At 21.0% G+C, this 20,459-nt stretch overlaps 1 protein-coding gene across 1 annotated transcript in view; it reads left to right on the top strand.

The window, feature by feature from the left end:
• LOC145829153 (protein FAM200A-like) overlaps window positions 1-5,987 on the top strand; it is a 38,259-nt gene extending 32,272 nt beyond the window's left edge. The window contains exon 3 of the mRNA XM_082936880.1: window positions 5,794-5,987. Within this exon, the coding sequence (XP_082793006.1) occupies window positions 5,794-5,987 (194 nt within the window). The remainder of the gene's footprint in view (window positions 1-5,793) is intronic.
• The last annotated feature ends 14,472 nt before the right edge of the window (window positions 5,988-20,459 follow it).

The raw sequence follows: 20,459 nt of genomic DNA, 5'->3' as shown, positions 1-20,459 counted from the left end.
AATTTATTTATTATAATCTATCAAACAGCTGTAAACTTAAAGAATATCTAAGAAAAAAAAAATCTGATGTTATAAAGTTTGAAGTGTAAGCATACCGGTTTACACCGGTCAAAATACTAATCTACTAAAAAATTTGTAAAAACTTAGTCTTTACTTCATTATATAAATGCTAAAATATTTAAACTACTTTTAATATTTTGTTACGTCATTATAATGATAATAAACTATATAGTATTCTTCTTTTATTACATTAATACATGTTTCTGTGTGTTAACGAATTAACACACTTCAACGGAGCTCAGAAAAAAAAATACTATAAGGAAAGAATAAAAGCTAAAGTAGGTATATACATGTGTCAATTAAAAATAAAAATAATTGGTTTAGACTTTTAAAGGTTAATAGTTAATAATAGATAAAATACGTAATATTTAATCCAAGTTTTACAAAAATATATAATATTTGCTATTATTAAGTCTAAATAAAAAAAATTAAAGTAAAAATATAAAGTAAAACAACAAATCATAACTCAAACTACTTAGATGAAAATGAAGTAAGTACTAATTCTCAATATTTACTGTTTACTAATCCTTGAAATAATATATCTAATAATTACATCACAATACATACGAACAAAGTTAATATAAGTTCATATGTATATAAATATATTATATTTTCATAATAGTCGTATTTAATATAAAGTATTTTATCTATTATCAAACATTTGTCTTTAAAAATATATTGCAATCATTTTTATTTTTAAATGATACATGTATAAACCTACTTTAGCTTCTAATTTTTACTTAGATTATTTTTTTTTTTCCAGTGCTCTGTTTAGATTGTCAATTAATTAATTAATTTATAGAAATATGTGTTAATGTAATAAAAGATTGATACTGTTGAATTTGTTATTATTATATAATTCAGTCAACTTACTTTGATATAATATTTTGTTTACAAATGATTATATTTATACTTTAAATAGTTACGTCATTAAATAGACATAACTAATTATGCATTTTTTTAATAAACTGGCATTTAAATTTATTTTAATTTTTATCAGTGACTTTTTTATTGTAAAAAGCCGGCCTTTAATTTGTTAGAAACAATATAACATTAATTTTTGATATAAACTCAAAAGGTGTATGATGAATTTCTGTTTCATGATTAATATTATAAAAAATAGTTAAGTTTTAGATTAAATTAGGATATATTTTCAAAAACTATTTATTTTAAATAAAAAATATTTTATAACTTATTGTTTTTTACTAATTCTTTAATAATATTCTACAAAAATAGTTTAGTTATATTATGTTTTTTTTTAATTAATCTGACTACAATATCGAGATCTATGAACGAAAACTTCTTAAAATACTTTGTCAAACTTAAAAAGGTAAAATAAAAACAAAATATATTTAGTATAAAAAACTTTTAAAATATTTTTTTATTTAAAGCTTTAAAATTTCTAGAATTTTACAAAGTCTAAAAGAAAACATTTATTCAACTAGAATTATTATTTGAACGAATTTATTTAACATGTGATAGAAGCTCAAATTGACAGTTACTTTCAGAAGTATATTTAAGGTAACTTTTTTTTAAACTGAAGCCGTTTTATTACTAAAAGTCATGTAACCATCTAATAAAAGCAAGGTATAAAGTATTAAATTAAAAGTTTATATATTGTTATTTTATTTTAAATACGTCAGTACCTAGCTATTTTTACTTTCATAACAATGGACATATTTTTTAAAAACTATACTTTTGTAACTTAAAAATAGTTTTTTAATTTTTTTTTAATTTATCATAATTTTAAAATAATTTAAATTATAAAAAAATTAACAGTTTAAAATCTAGATATTCTCGTAAACCATTTAATTTAGCAAAAATAAGTTTTCCTGCTTTAATAAGTATAGGATAAAATTAATTAATAAATTTATTCTAATTTAAAATTAATTTTGAACTGGGCTACCGTGTATATATACATTGTAGTAAAACAACTTGAATTAAAATCAAATTTTTAAGTAAAATGTTTTTTATAATTGTGTAATAAATTTAAACCACTAGTTCTACCTTACATATATAATGGTTTTTAATATATTACAAATTTTATATAAAATTACTAACATAAAACGCTTAAATAAATTTAACTAGGTTGAACAAATGAAAAAAAAAGTCATATTTATATCAAAACACTTATTATCTGCGCATAATAAGTTTTTGAATGCTCTAAAGGTCAGTAAAAATTAATACTTATTTAATCCTGTATTACTAAGCTTTACTAAAATTTGTACAAACATTTATAAAATAAAATTTGTTTTACTTACACTCTCTAAACAACGTTAGTTAAAATTTTTTTTATGTTGTTGTTAAGAAAAAAACGTGAAGCTGTTTAATACAGCTAAAAATTAGTATACGAAATGTTGTAAGTTTCTATAGTAAATGATATAATTAAAAGTTAGTTAATTTTTTTTAAAGACGTCACAGCTAAAATATATAAAATATTTTCAATGTAAAATTTTATAAGTTTTTATTATCAGTAGAAGTCTTATTTTTACTTATAAATTAATAATACTAAACATTAATCTTTTATTCTATAAATTATAACTATGTGTTTACAATTTTTTTGTTAATGGAACTTTAATTTTACATTTGTCTATAATCTAAATAATCAGTAGTTAAAATGTTTTTATTGCCATAATGTATGAATACGACAAGTTTTTTAAAAAAATTTATGTAAAAAAATTAACAAGTTGTAAATTAAACTTTGAAACTTTCAGAAAAGTTCTTAGATATTATAATATAATTTTTTTATTACTTCATACAGTTTCAATAGAACATTGTGTTTTAGGTTTTTCTGTAGAGAAATATATTACTGATTGTTGTAATCTTTAAAATACAATACCATTATATTGAGTATTATAATGTTTTAAAAAGTTTTACACAAATAACTTAATATAATTATTAAACAATTCCTTAACTCAAATATATTTTTTACCTTAAAAATACAGAAGTTTGTTTCGTAAAAATTAGTGATTGTAAGATTAATTAACTGTTTTAAACGATATTAGTTAACTAAACGTAACGATTAGAATAAAACGTACTAGCATTTCGTAATTTTTGAAATTATGTAAAAACTAATTTCTATAAATGTTACGCTATTAATGAGTAAAACTATAGAACTTTAGTAAGAAAAAAATATATCTTACAAAATACACAACTTGTTTATTATCAAAAAAAATTCTCTAAACATTATGAGAAGAACCGTTTTTGTTGCTATGAAGTGGATTATAAAGCTGTTTAGACAGCTGAAAACTATAAAATTATATTGAATGCTACTATAAATAAAAAAAATGATGATTATATATTCGCGTAGTTATATATTAATGTTTGTGATTTTGTGGATAAGACAACCAAGCTGCAATAACTATAAAATTTTTGTATAAATTCCTAAAGTTTAATTTTATATTACATTATAGAAAACTTTACTTCATTTTATTAACTTTATTTTTGATTGTTAAAATTTTATGGATATTCTGTTTTTTAAATATTTAAACAACAATTTAATAGCAAATGACGTTTTATTGTTTTAGTGACTTTAAAATTGTACATTCTGAATCTTTGTAGATAACGCCATTGATACTTAACTATAAACTTGACTAATAGTTTATTAGAAATTATAATTTACGATTCTCATCATTTACAATTTGTAGCTGTAATGACAGATCATGATTAACTTTATTTAAAACATGACTTACATAGAATGCAACATAATTAAATGATTTTAAAAGTACTTAAACACTCAACTAAAAATTTATATCAATTTAAAAATTTTTGGTATTTGTTGTCCCGAATTTTTAGTTAAAAAAGAACTTAGTTTGTTTAAGAAGTTGTAACAAATAAGATAGTTATAAAATTGTTTAACGCCACAAACACTTGACCTTAAAGTTAACAAATAAATTAGTAAAGTTTTATATTACCATACCCAATATCAACCAATTTTAGCTTTAATGACAGCTTAATTGACTTTATTTAATGCAAGATTTGTATGAAGTATAATCAGTATACAAGTAGTATTTGATTAACAAAATATTTATTTTTTTTAATTTGATAATTACTAAAAGTGTTGTAAATTTTTTATAGTCCTTTTTAAATTTTTCAATATAAAAGTTAATTATACTATGGCACCTTGCTATTATAAAGTTTTAAGCTTTTTTCAGCTGAAAATCTAACTCAAATGTCATAAGTAATATTAATAAAAACGTTAGTCTAAAATAAATTAAAAGTTTATGTTTTTTGATTATATTGTAAATACGTTACTACTTTGATATTTTTTGATTGCGAAAAAATACGACTTAGTTCTTTAACAGAAATTATTTTTTTAATTTATTAAAGCTTATTGTATTTGTTTTTATATACTCATCAAATACATATCTTATACAAAGTATAATTAAAAACTGACACTTTAAAAAACATTTAAGTTTAATTTAAATTAATTTTTCTGTTGAATTTTTTCAATATGTAAAAAAAAAATTGTCCTTGCTTCTACCCAACATTCTAAGTATTATATTAAAGTGATACAACTTGAACTAAAAGTACAAGTTTCAGTAGATAACATACAACTTGAAAGTATTAACTAAATGTTTACGTATTTATCATACTTTATTTTATTCATTTTATGTATTAATACATATTAGTTAATATGAAGTACAAAAAAATAAGTTGGTATTTTGCTTATTTATACTTTTTAAATTATAACAAAAGGTTTTTGTAATATTCAGAAGAAAATTATTATAAAAAATGGTGTATAAAAACTTTTTTTTTTTTAATTCCGGTAATAACCAGAAAAACTAATTAGCAAAAACTGAAGTAGTGATAAAAGTGTTTCTAAGACACTTAAATACATAAAGTAAAAATATTTTCAAGTATAGACATGATAATACTCGCTATTGTACATAAAAATCAAAGAAGTTAATTTGATGTACTAAGTAGTAAAAGTTACTTTATCGCAAGATATGATTATTAATAAGTTAATTTAGTTTTTAAACGTGATTATTTAATATTTATATATATAAAGAGTAACTGTATATGTTAATGAACTACTATATTTGAAAAAAAAGTTTTAAGTATGCACAGTTGAAATATTTCTATACACAATAAAAATAATTAGATAAAAACTGGACACAGACTAATTCGTTTTTTTTTTTATTGATTCCATTCGTCATTACAAACTCTCAAGATTGTTTAAACATTAAAAATGTGTTTCGTTCACTGTAAAATACTAATTGCCATTATAAACTGAAGTTTATACTATATTTTATATTGTGATTAAATAAAAGAAGCGAAAATCAATTTTCGTTAGACAAGTGTATTTTAAAGATATTAGTTCAAACAACTTAATTAATTTTTTAGTATGAAAACCGGTATCTAAGCAACAAAAGCTTTATATAAGCTTCTAGTTTGTAATACATTATATTAGTCAAAAAACAATTTAATAAACAAAATCTGCTAACAAAAGTTTCAAACAAACATAATCTGCGAATAAGTTACTCGTATACGGCAAATTTAGAGACACTTCGTTTAGGCAGACACCAAAATATTTTTAATCAGTTTTCAGGAGTTCAGAGTCAATGTGATTGCCCTGGCAACTGTAAATATAATTTGAATGGAGGCAATTGCCGTTCGAATGATATTGTTAACAGGGCCACAGTTAACTTTGGCTTAGAGACGAGGTTCTACGTCGGCTTGTGCTCGACTCAGTTTAGATTCAGGTATGCCAATTAAAAAAATATTTTACAGGCGGCATGTATGAAAATGATATAGAGCTTGCAAAGTATGTTTGTTGGTTAAAGCGCAGCGTCATTGACTTTGAAATTTCCTTGGAAGTTATAATAATGGCAAAGTATATAACTAACGGTAAGTCCCCGATATATAGGCTGTGTCTCAAAGAAGCAACAGCTGTTGTATATGTATTGAAACATAAGAGATGCTAAAACAAAAGAAGCGAGTTTGTATCATCCTGTAGACAATTAAAAAATTCATTTTGAAACAAGTTTTAATTTCATCTTATATTAATTTAAATTTCTATTTTTACTTAACTTTTTTATCTTATATTTATTTATTCAATTTTCTTTTTAGTTATGTAGTCACTCACTGAAGATAAATAAATTTGTTCCAGTTTATCGTCAAGTGGTAAGTTAATTTCTGCACAAGCAGTTTTGCATGATTTTTAACAGTATCAAATTTACGTCATAATATAGTTACGCTCAATTTTAAAACTTTTATTCATATGCTTTGTTTTGTGCTTTTTTTTTTTTGAACTATGCAGTTGAGAAGTGCACAGGCACGAAACTCGAGTTCTACATATTTATATTTATATACATATATATATATTTATTTCAAGCATATTAAAATAATCTACTTCGTAGAGTTTATATTAGTTTGATTTAGAAACAATTCTTAAAATTTAGATTTTAATGAGAACAGAAAAAATATCACACATACTTTGTTACTTTATCTTATTTATATTATTATTCATATAGAAAACAAATGTTTTTATCATTTAAAATTTTAAATTATAACATTTTTGTGAAGTCAAAAGAAATATCTATTAGATAACTAAGGTAGTGCACTACAAATAGAAAATTGTTTTAGATTTAAAGTTCCTATTGATTTCAATAATTAAGTAAGTTTTATAAATAATGTTATTTAAAACTATCAAGTAGAAAAGAAATTATAAAAAATAATAAAGTAATAAAATACGCTATTTTTTAATCATTTACATTACCTGCGTTGTTTACATTACCTGAATTAAACTAAAAAGTATATATAAGTTTTGGAAGTTAAAGCATCATAAGTTGAGTTATACAAAAATACGTAAAACACTAAATTGTGATATTTTTATTATCCGACTGAATAGTTTTTTTGAAATTTCAATTAAGTATTTTGATTAGAAATAAAAAATAAAACAGTTTATTTCTTAACACATTTTTTTCCAGTAACCAATAAAAAGAGAACTTTAGTTATCAAATCTATTATTTGTAGTGGTTCACTAAACCCGTAAAATTCACCATGAATAATATAAATAGCAAAACTATCATTTGTTAGGTTAGTTTATTAAATAAATAAACATATTTTATCTATTATTGACATTAAATGTAAAATTTAACTAAACGCTATATTTAAATTAAATACGTCTAGTAAAGATTATAAATTAAGTTTGATTATATTTCGTTCAATTTTGTAAACAAGTAGTAATTAATATTAAAACTAATATGTTTCAACTTAAGTTTTTTTTTTTTGCTGACAGCTGAACTGTTTACAAAATTATTGATAAAGTATTTAAGTTTTACATCAAACTATCAACTAATAAAATAAATCACAATAAAGACTATTCAACTAAACTTCAATACCTTCTTACTACCTTTTTTTTTTGAAGGCTTTAAAATTTATTAAGAATACATAAATAAATTTTTTAACCACCTCAATTAAAATCAAGCTTTATAATATAATTCGAATTGCAAACTGTTATTTGCGGTTTTTAGAAAGGTGACGTCACTAAGATATATTTACTAGCGTGAACTAAAACTTAAACTTTTATAATTACACTTTAGATAACCAACATGGTTTTACTTAGTAATGCGACAAAAAGTTGCACAAGTTAAAGGTTTACTTATGCATTAATAAAGTTAGTATGTAAAATAATTGGTAGTTTTAATTATTTCAAAAGACAAATAAAGCAGAATACTATTTAGGTTTTTGTAATAATTAGGCTTACAATGTTTTAAAGGATTGTTTATAAGTTAAATTAAAAAAACATATTTTAGTTAAAGTAGTTAGTATTTTTAGGAAGTTATAGAGATATTCTGCAATAGAATTTGTTATTTATTTATAATTAATATAATTAGTTTTTCATAAATTAACATGTTTAAAAAAGTTAAGATTTTCTACTGGAGCAAATTTAATTAAAACAGCATAAGCATTTGGCTTATTTTAAGCACTACTAAATAAATAAGATTGACATTTAGACAAACTGTATAGTTGTTACCTTAACATTTTATAATTAAGGTTTAAAATTTTTGTACTTTTATAATCATAAGATATATAAGCAAAATTTATGTAACAACATGTGATTTTTTGAAAATATATTGTACTTGTAAATATCTTTAAGCCAGTAAAGTTTACTACTGTCCAATTTAGATTAAATATAATGAGTCTACTTCATACTGAAAAGAATACAAAATTGTTTTAGAACATAATTCTTTTTTGTTTTTATTTAAAAACACTTTTTTTTTCTGATTTTTTTAAATTTATTTTTAAATTTTGATTATTAATTGTTTTAGTTTTCACACTAAACAAAAAGTATAAATGTAAAAAAAAAGTATGTTTTACATCAATGTATACTTTATACTTAGTTTACCGTTTTTTGAAAAAAAAAATTGAACACACTTTTTTATAAGGACTAAAAACCAAAAGCAGTTCTACTATCCATAAGCATAATATTTAAAGAGAAAAATACAAAGTTAAAAATAGAGCGAAAATATCATTTTCTATGTTTTACTGTAAATTGTTATGTCTCACCATAACATGTAAATCTTTTAAAATAAATTATTGTAAATACTTTTTTTCACTTTTAATAAGTGAAATAGTTTACTACAACATAAGTTATATTATTTAAATTTAATTCATTTAAAGTATAATATTCCATTGCTATGCCATTATAATGTGAAAGCAGATTGTTTATTTTACAATTTTTTTTCATCCGTTCTTTAAAGTTTTGACTGGTGCAAACCGGCAGTTAAGTACTCACTTTTAAAAACGTTAAATGAACGCAACTAAAACGTTTTTTTTTATGTATTTACTTAATAACATTAAAACTTGAATTTGCCTGATATCTCAAAAAAGTTGTTAGTAGTTATTGTCGACATATAATTGAAAAACAAGTTATAATAGTATAATTATAGTATTGTAATCTTAAAATCATGAAGCTTTATTAGAATGCTTTGAAGTTTAAATTTTAAACTAACTTAAGATTTGTGCTTTATATGTATTTAAGACTTATGTTTCACAATTTAAACAAAAGTTGTTTTTTAAATGTAGTTTGAATTTAATTCATTGTGTGTAAAAATTTTATCCAAAAGTTAGCAACAAAAACTTTTTAATTTTTTTTTATCATGTTATTATTTTAGATGGAAACTTTTGTAATACTCTTTTTAACTAATATTTGTAAAGAACTAAATTTAAATTATATTGGTGTTAACATTTTAAAATCTGATTAAAAATATATTGAAATAATTATCAAACAGTATTTTTATTAAACTTACCTACTTAGTTAACTTTATTTTTACTAATTTATTGATTTAGTACAAGCTGCTTTAAATCCGTAACAAACCGGATAACACTTAAAAGATAGTTTTTAATTTATTACCTTTTATATTTTTTCGATAAATTATTGAGTTAAGGATTATGTTTCAATGACGTATAATACAGTATATTTTTTTTCTATAATTACGCAAATAATAACTTAAATATTAGTATACTATAAAACCCTTCCTAGTGTACTCTAACAAATTAAACCAATTAACTCTGTCATTATTTTGTTTTTTAAAAAGAGTTTTAAGGAATTTAAAGACATAGTAATTCTTAAAATTTAATCGTTCTGTAATAAGCTTAATAAACGTAACGGTTAATATATTTTAAAGTTAAATAAAGATTTCTAAATAATATATACTCGAATAATAGTTATTAAAATTACCTATAACAATTTAACTAAATTATATACCATGTATAATGAAGAACCTCTTTATCAACAAAAAATACCTCTATACAATTTAAAAACAAATAAAAATATTAATTAAAAAAATAAAAACAAATTTTATTTGCGTGTTTTTTTTTTTAAAGATGAATGTGAAGCTGTTTGATACAGCTGAAAATTAGCAAAACGTGACCATAATCATGACTTTAAAGTTTGTTATTATATAAACATAAAATGCAGTTGAACGTTTGTGTGTTTATCAAATTTACATCGTATATCTAGTTCTAAAAATTTTTTAATTAACTAAGACTTAGTTTTTTTAATGTCGTTTTGAGTTTAAATAAAATTTATTGAGGTATTTTTTTTTCTTGAAATTATGGTTTTGACACATTTATCAAGATTATGTTGCTTTTATTATAACTATGATTGTAATAACTAAATATTTTTGAAAAAAATATAAACTAATATCAAAATTTAACTTGCTTTTCTTACAAGCATTTACTATCTCTAGGATAAATATTAAAAGCATTTCTTGTTACCCTAGCTAATATGTAAAGTTGTGTTGTAAAGCTTTTATTATTTTTGTTTTATTTTAACGTTAAAATACTTACTCTAAGCATATAATGCTCATTTATTATTATTGAGTACTAATAGTTTAATATTAAAAGACAAAAATGTTTAAAACTTGGTTAAGTTTGTTTATATTTGCATAGCAAGTAATTGCTATATTTAAAAAAAAGTATACTTTATTTCTCTATTCAACATGTTCATACAAAAAAAAAACGGAAGCTTAACGAATAGTTTTAACCCAAAATGTAATAGTCATTTCTATATTTAAATTGGATTAAGCTGCTGTGATTACCTTTAATTGACAATAACAATAAGATTATTTTTTTGCTATGCATAAATGAAACTAAATTTTAGCTTTAAGTATTTAAATTAATGTAAAAGTTTATATAACAAGTATTTTGTAATTGTTCTTTACATTAAAATTACAAATTTTAAATATAAGCTGCCAAGTACCAGCTAAACACTATAAAAAGCAATGGTGTTAGTTTTAAACTTGTTAGCTACTATGTGTATTTACGATATATCATTGAGTTTATGACCTTTATAATAGCTATATATTACTTTTTATGTTACTAACAATTACAAAATCATTATATTTAGTCTAAAAATCTGAAAATTTTCACACGATTCACTTAAATTAAGTATAAAAAAATTAAAATAATTGTAGAACTATTACACAGACGAATATGAAAACTTTTTTTTAATGTTTAGTTATTGTATGATCAGTTATTCGTAAAGCATGGAGCCTCTGTTTAGTTGCAACAGAGAAGTTTTAAAATAAATACATAAAAATAAAATAAACTTTACAAGTATATTTACTTTAAACTCTTTTCAAAACTAAACGCGTTTTTATCAGATATTTTTAAATTAATCTTAAGTAATTACGTAAACACTTAAAAAAATAAATATTTTTTAAACTGATATATTTTTTTTTATTAATGATAATGCAGTTTTAAAAATTTGACATATTTTTAATTTATTAAAAAATTACGTTTTAGTAAAAAAAAAATTTCAAAGTTAATTAAAACATTAATTCATATCGTTTAACAACTTTTTTTCGTTCTTAATAAAGTATGTTAAACTTAATTTTTTAAACAAATATTAAATTTTTTATAAAGCTTTTTATCAGCTAAAAATTTCGATAAGTACAATTTGCAAGCTTGATTAATGACTTACTTATTTATATAATTGAACAAAAAGACACCACTTAGCATTTTATTTAAAACATGTCACAGTGTAACTAAAAATATAGTTTGTATATAGGAAAAAGTTCATTTAATTTTTAAACTATTGTTATTTTTTATAAAAGATTGTAAAAATCTATTTAGTACATACAGTAATTGCTTGAATAATTTTATAAAGAAACAAAAAACTTAATACAAACTTTCTTAAAATTTGATTTTTTTTTAATTAAACTGCATTAGTTTTTATACAAAGACAATTATGCTTTACAATTCACAAAGTGTGTTCTGCAATAATAAGATTGTATCTTTAAAAAAATAAATATAATAATAAATACTGTTATTCTTACATTATGTTCAATTAAAATCTTGTTAAAATACAAAATAGTTTAAAATATGTTTACTTTATGAAAAATCATAAACCTTAAATCAAGGGCGGTTTAAATTTAAATTTTCAAGAATATATATTATATTTTAACAATTTAACTTCATCAAAGTAGTGTACTATTAAGAAAAAATATATTTTAGTTTAAAGTTTATTTTGTTATTGAACAAATGTATTTACTTATTTAAGTTCATGTTTTTTCTGACGCAACACACATAATTCCATAATTGTTGTACTAAAAAAAATACATAAAGCAAAAGTTCTTTTTGAATGATTTTTTAACATGTTGTTTACAGCTGTTGAAACAACTTTAGTTTTAAAACCCTTTTCTGTTGAAATATCAACAATCAAAAACTAAACAATATATTAAAAAGTCTAATTTTTAAAGTATCGACAAACCTTGAAAACATATGTTAAAGAAAATTGTTCAATATCAAATTAAATTTTATAGTGTAATTTTTTTAAACACAAATAGCTTATATTGATTAACGTATAGTATATAAAAGTTTTATTCTAAGAAAGTTTGTGATATCAAATATAACTTTTCTCATAAAGAAAGATTTTCAATTAGTGTGACTTTTTAGTCAGAAAGTAATTTTATTGGCAAATGTTAATGTAAAGTAAACTGTTTTACTAATGTTTTAGAATACTAAAACTAGTTTTGATTAATTAAACATTTTTATTACTAAAATACAAACGTTAATTAAAAAAAACTAGTAATTTTTTATTAAACTTTAATAACTTTGTGTTAATGCATTTGTTATGACATTATTTTTTTAATTGTAAACCAAACTGAATAGTTGAACTAAGTATTTAATATATTAAAGTTTGAAATAAACTTCCAAAACTTTAGATGATAAGGGATTACAAAATTAATCCAGCTAATGCTTTTATTCTCAACTAGTTGAAGGTTAATGAAAATTTAATCCTAAGCTTCACACTGAAAAAATTACTAGTTTTATTAAATAACTGTAGTTATTTTTATACTTTAATCAGAACAATTTCACGTTTATTGAAACTGTAAGCTAAACTACTAGTTAAAAATTACTAGTTTAAAACATAAAACTATAACATATGTTTAATTAGCTTCTAGCTTTAGCATTACAAAAAATTATTAAAAGAGTTTAATTTAGAAAAAAACATAAAAATTAGTGAAGGCTAAACAAATAGTGATTCAAAATCTGTTTTTTAAACTGTTTTTAAAAAGCAATTTCTTACTAAAGCTAATTTTGTGAAAATACTTTCAAGTAGTTTGTAGTTGGTTAATTTTTTGTTTTGTTACTAATTACTTTAACTTAGTTACTTTAAAGTAATAAAAAAAAATAGTAAAATGTTAACATTGTTTATTGAACAATAAAAAATAGGGTTCAAAAATTTTGGTCTATGGATCTGGTGTACAGGGGAAATTTTCGGTTATCGAGTCGTTTCCATATACTTGTAAAGTTTCTTACGAGCTACTACACATAGCTTTAATCATTTAATTTAAATGTTTATCAATATAAAATTTATGTTTTTAGAATTGTTAAATGCTTTGTTTTCTGCTTATTAAATAAGAAGTTTTATTAATTCTGGTTTTTCAATCAAAAACAGACTGTAAATTATTTGAAATTTTATGAATGTAAAAAAAATCGTTTTATAGTTTTTTTACGCTTTATTACAATCATACTAATTAAACAGTTAAAAAGTATAAGCTACTAGATTTTTATTAATATACTAAAAATTTACTGGTTAATTATAGTTCAAACTCTAAGGAAAACAAATGTTCTATGATGTAAACTTGCTATTTATGTACATTATTTTGTCATAAACATTAGTACGTAAAACTAAATATGTAGTAAGAACTAAAAATTATTAAAAAAAACTCAACTATATTGAATGCTTTCTTTGGTAATTTTATTAGTTTAAAAAAGTTTTAAAAAAATCTCTTTAAGTATTAACAGCTTAGCTTAAAGTCTATATTGTTTATCGTTTCAAAAGAGAGTACATAAAACATTTAGATGTTGCTAGCATAAATAAGTGTAAATACAATAGTTAACAGATATAAGTTTAAGAATCTAAAAACATTAATGCATACATACTTGGTCACCTTAAATATTATAAAATCCAAATTTATTAAATCAATTTCAAACTGTAATAAATGAACAACAAATATGTTATAGTTAATTTTACTCAAAACTTAAATCTGAAAAAATAAACTTACTCTTTTCACAATATAAGATGTCTTAAGAAAACATTAAAAACATTATTTTTTGAAAGCTGTCACAGTACTATGAAATATAAACAGAAACATAGTTAAAAATAGTTAACTTAATAAAAAAATAAGATAAAATCATGTTTACCAATGTGACGTCATACCGTATTTTGGGAAAAACTTTTTTAATTATAAAGTTTATAATTGTAATATATTTTTGTAACAATATGATTGTTACGGTTTATGCTATCTGAACACTAATTTGTGTGCCACCTATCTAATTGTATTTAATTTACTTTATTTACTTTTGTGTGTAATGATAGTATAAATAAATAATTTACCTTTTTAAAACTGACTTTTTTAATAATAATTGTATTTAAGTAAACAATTTTCAACCACCTGGTTAATTGTTTTTTATATGATAATGCATGTTTACTCCTGATATATCCTTAATTGTCTATGCAGAAATTTTTAAGTTATTCATTTTGCATTACAGAATAATCAATATTAGTGTCATGTTTATTAAAATAAAGCATTTATACTTTTGCACCAGTTTTAATTTTGGTAAAAATAAAAACATTAACTTTTGGATTTGTACTCCGTTTAGAATAATAACAGATAAAATGCACCGGTCATTACCAAACTTATAAAATTATTCAAACTTAAAAAATGAGCTTCAGGGCCATTTCACATTTTACTACTGTTAATCTCTTTGAAGTAATCACAATACATTTTTTTACTTTTGTTAAAACTTAACTCAGTTTTTAAAACAAATAAAGTAGTTTGTTTTAATCAATATGTTGAAATGGCGTAAAATTGAAAACTTAATAGATTTTTTTGGCAAAACTTTTAGTGTACATATTATTTTTTTTGTCGTTTACTACTGAAAATATTCAATAATAATAACTATTAGATAGTTTTTTTTTATTTTTCGACGTACATTGTACTTTAAAATGAAAATTTTCAATGTTAGTCATTTGAATTAGAATGATTATAAAAAAATTAGTAATAGTTTTAGTTGTTAACTTTTTAAATAAATTTAAATACTTAGGATAGAACCTAGTCTTGTGAAAAAAGTCATCAAATTAATTTTTCCAACAAAATCAATGTTTTAAATAATCGATAAATTAAGGCAAAGTTTTGATATAGAGCCTTAAGAGTTAATCCTGAATTTTTAGCTGTGCATAGCAGCATGCAAAGTAAATATATTTACAGATATAACAAAAAGTTAACAAAATTTTGATTAGTTTATGTATTATTTTTAATAAATCTTAAAAACAAAAAATAAAAACAAATTACTTTGAAAAAACAAAAATAATTAGAATTATTTTAAATTTACTTAAACAAAAAATTATTATTTAATTTAATAGAAAGTTTTGTTTTTTCCTATGAGAAAATAAATTTTTATGAAATTTATTTGTAATATTTTTTATACTGCTTAATATAATTTGAAAATATAAAAAATTAAAGTATATAAACAAATCGGTCGTACTTTTTTGAATTCGTTTGTCTTTTTAATTTGAAAAATTTAGAGTTGTGAAAATGATTAAATTAAATAGTTCAAAGATGAAAATGAGTTTATTGATGTTAAATAAAACTTCAAGCTTAAAAAAAAAGTGTAGCGTAACTTTATTGTGTCAGACTTAACTTGTGGAAAAGCACAAAACTAAAAAAACAATTAATTAATTTTAAAATACCATCTATATTACGTCTAAATATTTAAGAAACAACTTTTGTATTGGTAAATTGCAGTATATTATAAGAAAAACATCGAGTGAATTGCGAACATAATACAAAACTTGAGCTTATTTTAATAAAAGTTCGAAAACTGCCAACGCCACAAACACTTAACCATAATTTCAAAATATATCTACTTAAACTACTTTTGAAAATTTCTATTTCCAATGTCAAAAATTTGTAGCTGTTAAGACAGCTTAAAAAACCTTGGATAAAACAGAAATTGTATTAAGTTTAGTTGATAAACGTAGTTTAAAATGTATACAATTTTTTAACACCAAAAACTAGTCGAATTTCATAACACTTATACAAAAGCTAAATATTAACATTAAATGTAACAATCATTGAAAAAATCAATGCAAAATTTTAATTTAGTTTATATTAATTAGAACTTCCGAGTCTTTTTCTTTTTAGTGTTTGTATCTATTTTGTGAAATTTTAGCTGCGTAAAAAACTTTTGGGAATAGTTTAAATGTGTTTTAAAAATAATAAAACTAATTAATACATTTCTTAAAAGGTAAACTGCATAAATTTATAAAGATTTATCCATATTTTTACTAAAAAAGATATTTTACCATTGCTTATAAAACAACTTTCAATAAATCTTAATCAACTAGTAAAATAAATAAGTGCTAGGATTTTTATAAAAAATGTTGTTTATTGAACGACAAAAAACGCTCAAATATTTGATCCAAGGACTTAGTGAACGAAAAATCCTTTCGGTTTCGGAGTCTAACACCAGGATAAAGTTTAAAGTAATGTCCAAGACAAATTAGTAAATACATAGTATAATATCAGTATTTATAACATTTTGGTGTGAAAAATTCGATCTAAAAAAACTATTTCAACTAAATAAACAGTTTTAAACTAAAAAACTAGTATTTTTTATATTTATACCATAATTAATTATTTCGCTTTTTCCAAATTCATGATCAAAAAATAATCGATTATTGTGTATTTAACTACAAAATAGTTTGAAACACTTAAACTGAAAAAGAAATTTACGTACTGTATTTAGTAACTCTACTACTAGTTAGAGTGAATAACTATTTTTTGATAAGCTGCTTAAAATCAGCTACAAACTGGAAAAACACATTAAAATATTTTATATCTTTACCTTTGTTATGTATTTTCTTGATTTTTTTTTTTATCTGAGATATTTTTAAGTTACGTATTTTTTAGTATATTAATTCTCTAGTATTAGCAAATCAACATATTTTTTAAAGGAATACTGTAAAAAAATTACATGAAAAACTTATATTCATTAACAACAATAAGTTAATTAAATGTGATTATGTATAAATAACAAGTTTTAATGTAAATGCAATAAAATAACACACATATTTTTGGAAAATAAATGCAAACTTTAGTGATCGTATGATTAGTTTAACACCTTTGTTAAGACATTAAATTTGTAACAAACAGAGCTCACAACCTTTTTCAAATTATGTAAAAACTCAAAAATGATCATTATTCAAAAAAAAGTTACTGATTGTTTTTATAAAACTATAACTAGATAAAGTTGATTTTCTATAAAATAAAATTCTGATTTATATTCAAAAAAATCGCCATAGAATTTAATTAGAAGAATTGCTGTTAATTGGAATGTAAGGATGTTTAATACAACTGAAAAATAACACAAAAAAGAAACAAATTAAATTCAGAATTCTTTTAACAATATATCCATGCGTGGTTTTGTTGATATGATAACGCGACTACAATAGTTTAAAATTATATAACAATGTGATTTATAAATTAAAAATAAAATGTTAAACTTAAGTTTTCTAGAGTGTTTTAGCCTTTAGAGCCAATTTTATTGAATACGAAACTTGTAGATGTTTTTAATTTATCATAAGACTGCTGTTTAGCTTCTATTGTGACTGCTTAATTAATTATATAGTTTGATAAAAGGACCATAGTTATGTTTTGTAGTTAAATGGGATTTTATCGAAAAAAATAAATTACCTTTTTTCGTTTGAATAAAGCTTTATTAGTTCAAATTACATATATATCTAACACTTAACAAAGTCTATTCCCAAATAAAAAAAGTAAAAATTGCAATAAAAATACTTTAACTTAAAACTACTTACATTATTAATTTTTGTTGAGAAACTAAATAAAGCTTAAAAATGTTTTTTTTCTAAAACTAATTTAAATTTTAATAAAATTATAAAAATAAAATTTGCCGCTTTTCACATTAATAAATTTAAACATAACCATGGTGGTTAATATATTGACAAATTTATAAAATAAGTTAGTTTAACGTTTATGTTGTTAAACAGTTAATATCAATAGTGTTGTTTTGTTAGTTTTTTAGTTAGTTAAAATCATATAAATTTTCATTTAAACTTTTAGGCTTCAAAATAATAAAAAAAATAACAGAACTATATAAATTTGTTAAAAACAAAATATGATTTTTCATATATACGTCAGATAATTTTAAACAATCTAACATTTCTAACAACAGTTTAAATAGTATAGGACTTTAAATTAAATTGTCATCTTTATTGCGAAATTATTTTAACGAGTACAAACTCGTATGTTAGTACATTAAACTTTTTTTTATTAAAAAGCTAATAGCTTTAAAATATTATAATAATTATTTATACATATAACCGTGTTAAGCTTAAAAAATCTGTTTAAATTGTAATACTAAAATCATATAATTTTAAACAAAACTTTTGATTACATTATATGTTTAGTAAAAATATGAACTTGTAAACATGGTGAATTTTGATTTGATTATACTTTAAGTTATGTTTGTTTACTTGCACAAACAAAAAAATATGTTAATTTATAATTTTTGTATACTAATTTTTAAAATAAACAAAACCGTTAGATTAAAATATTTTTAAAGTTAAATAAGGTTTTTATTATTGTTCTTTATTTGAACGTATAAATAGTAAAGCTTAATAGATAGTAAAGTAAATATACTTTAATATTAATTAAAACAGACATTAAGTTTTTAGTATTAAAATAAATAAATAATTAATTATGGAAATTAAATTTAGACTTGTTTTTTTGTTTAACTATATTTGTATAACATCGTTTTGTCAAAAAAATTCTCATCAAATAATCATACCTAATGCAATTAAAGTTATAATAGGGATAATAATTTTATTTAAGGACTAATTCAAACAATGGTAAAATATTCTCACAGTGTGTAAGGTTAATTTTTTAAAATAAGTTTTACCTTAAAAATTTATTTTTAATTCTCAAGTGTTGTAGTTTTTTACTGTTTTATGCATCGCCAATTTATGAGTAACTTTTCATTTATAATAAAAGAAATGTCCTAAAATACAATAAGCATGGTTCATTGACTTGTTTTTAAATGTAGTTTTTTTGATGTTTTTGTTTAATTGAATTTAGTTTTTTAGGTATTTTGTTTAAAATATTACTATTACTGTAAACTATTACTGTAGATAAATATAAACAAACAAAAGTTGCAAATCATTTCTTTTTATAAATTATTACGAACTACTTATTCAAACGATATTTGAAACAATATGTTGTTGTTTTAATGGTATATTTTTTCGTTGTAGATTAAAAAAGTATTTTTATTTGGTAATCCATTAGAAAATAAGAAAATCTTAAGATATTAAACTTTTACATAATTAGACTATTGTAAATATTCAATCTCATTTATTATACTCAATTTTTATAGACTATTCTTCTTAGTTGTCAACTAAATTCTTTCTGAACATTAACAAAAATTTTAAATACATATAATTTTTTTTAGGTAATTTTTTGTAGATTTATGCAAATTGTATTATTATATTATTCGCTACCGGTGTAAGGTAATCTTTATGAATAAAACTTTTTATCATATTTTTATTTGTTTGACTTACTGATGCATTCTAAGAGTACATTATATTCATTAACAAATAAAAGTAACTTTATCAAATAAACTGATGAAATTTATACTTTGTTAAACTTAGCTTTTACAATACAAACAGAAAAACTATTAAATTTATAAATTTGATTTTTTTTTCCTTTCTAACAACAGTTTAATAACTTCATATTTTACACATTTTCTGTTTTAAACAGCTAACAATACTAAAACGAAACCGAAACGAACCAAAATGTTCAAAACATTCTTATAATATTTGTATTGTGCTAAACATCTAATTTTTGGTCTGTTTTGATTACGTCAAATGAATTATATTTTCCTTTAATGGTACATTTAAATATCTAAAAGATTAATAGCTATGTTGAAGATAAAATTCGAAATATTTACTGTTTTATTAAAAGTTTTCTGTTTTAAAAAACTATACTTTTATAAGAGATGCAAAATTCCGTACTTAATAGAAATTGGTGTTATGAACTATGTTTGAACTCCTCTAAAGAGTAGTAGAACTAATAAAACTACTAAACTTAATTATAAAATATCAAAAAAATTTAATGAAAGTACTTGAAAATATAACATCTGTGTGTTTTCAATAACAACCATATGTATTACCTGCTGTTTAAAGGTTTCTGGCAACGATATAAATACGTATATGTAGAGAACTAAGTAGTAAAACTATTAAGTTCAAATAAAACAAAATAATAAATACTGGTATACACTTTGTTAATAAATTAAAAAATTAAATTTTTTAATAAATTAATCCTGTTTTAAAGTTGCTTGTATCGATGAAATAACTTTAA

The sequence above is a fragment of the Thalia democratica genome, chromosome 2, assembly GCF_965202585.1.
Source record: "Thalia democratica chromosome 2, ktThaDemo2.hap1.1, whole genome shotgun sequence".
Classification (NCBI taxonomy): Eukaryota; Metazoa; Chordata; class Thaliacea; order Salpida; family Salpidae; genus Thalia; species Thalia democratica.
This window is presented reverse-complemented; position numbering and strand designations above follow the sequence as displayed.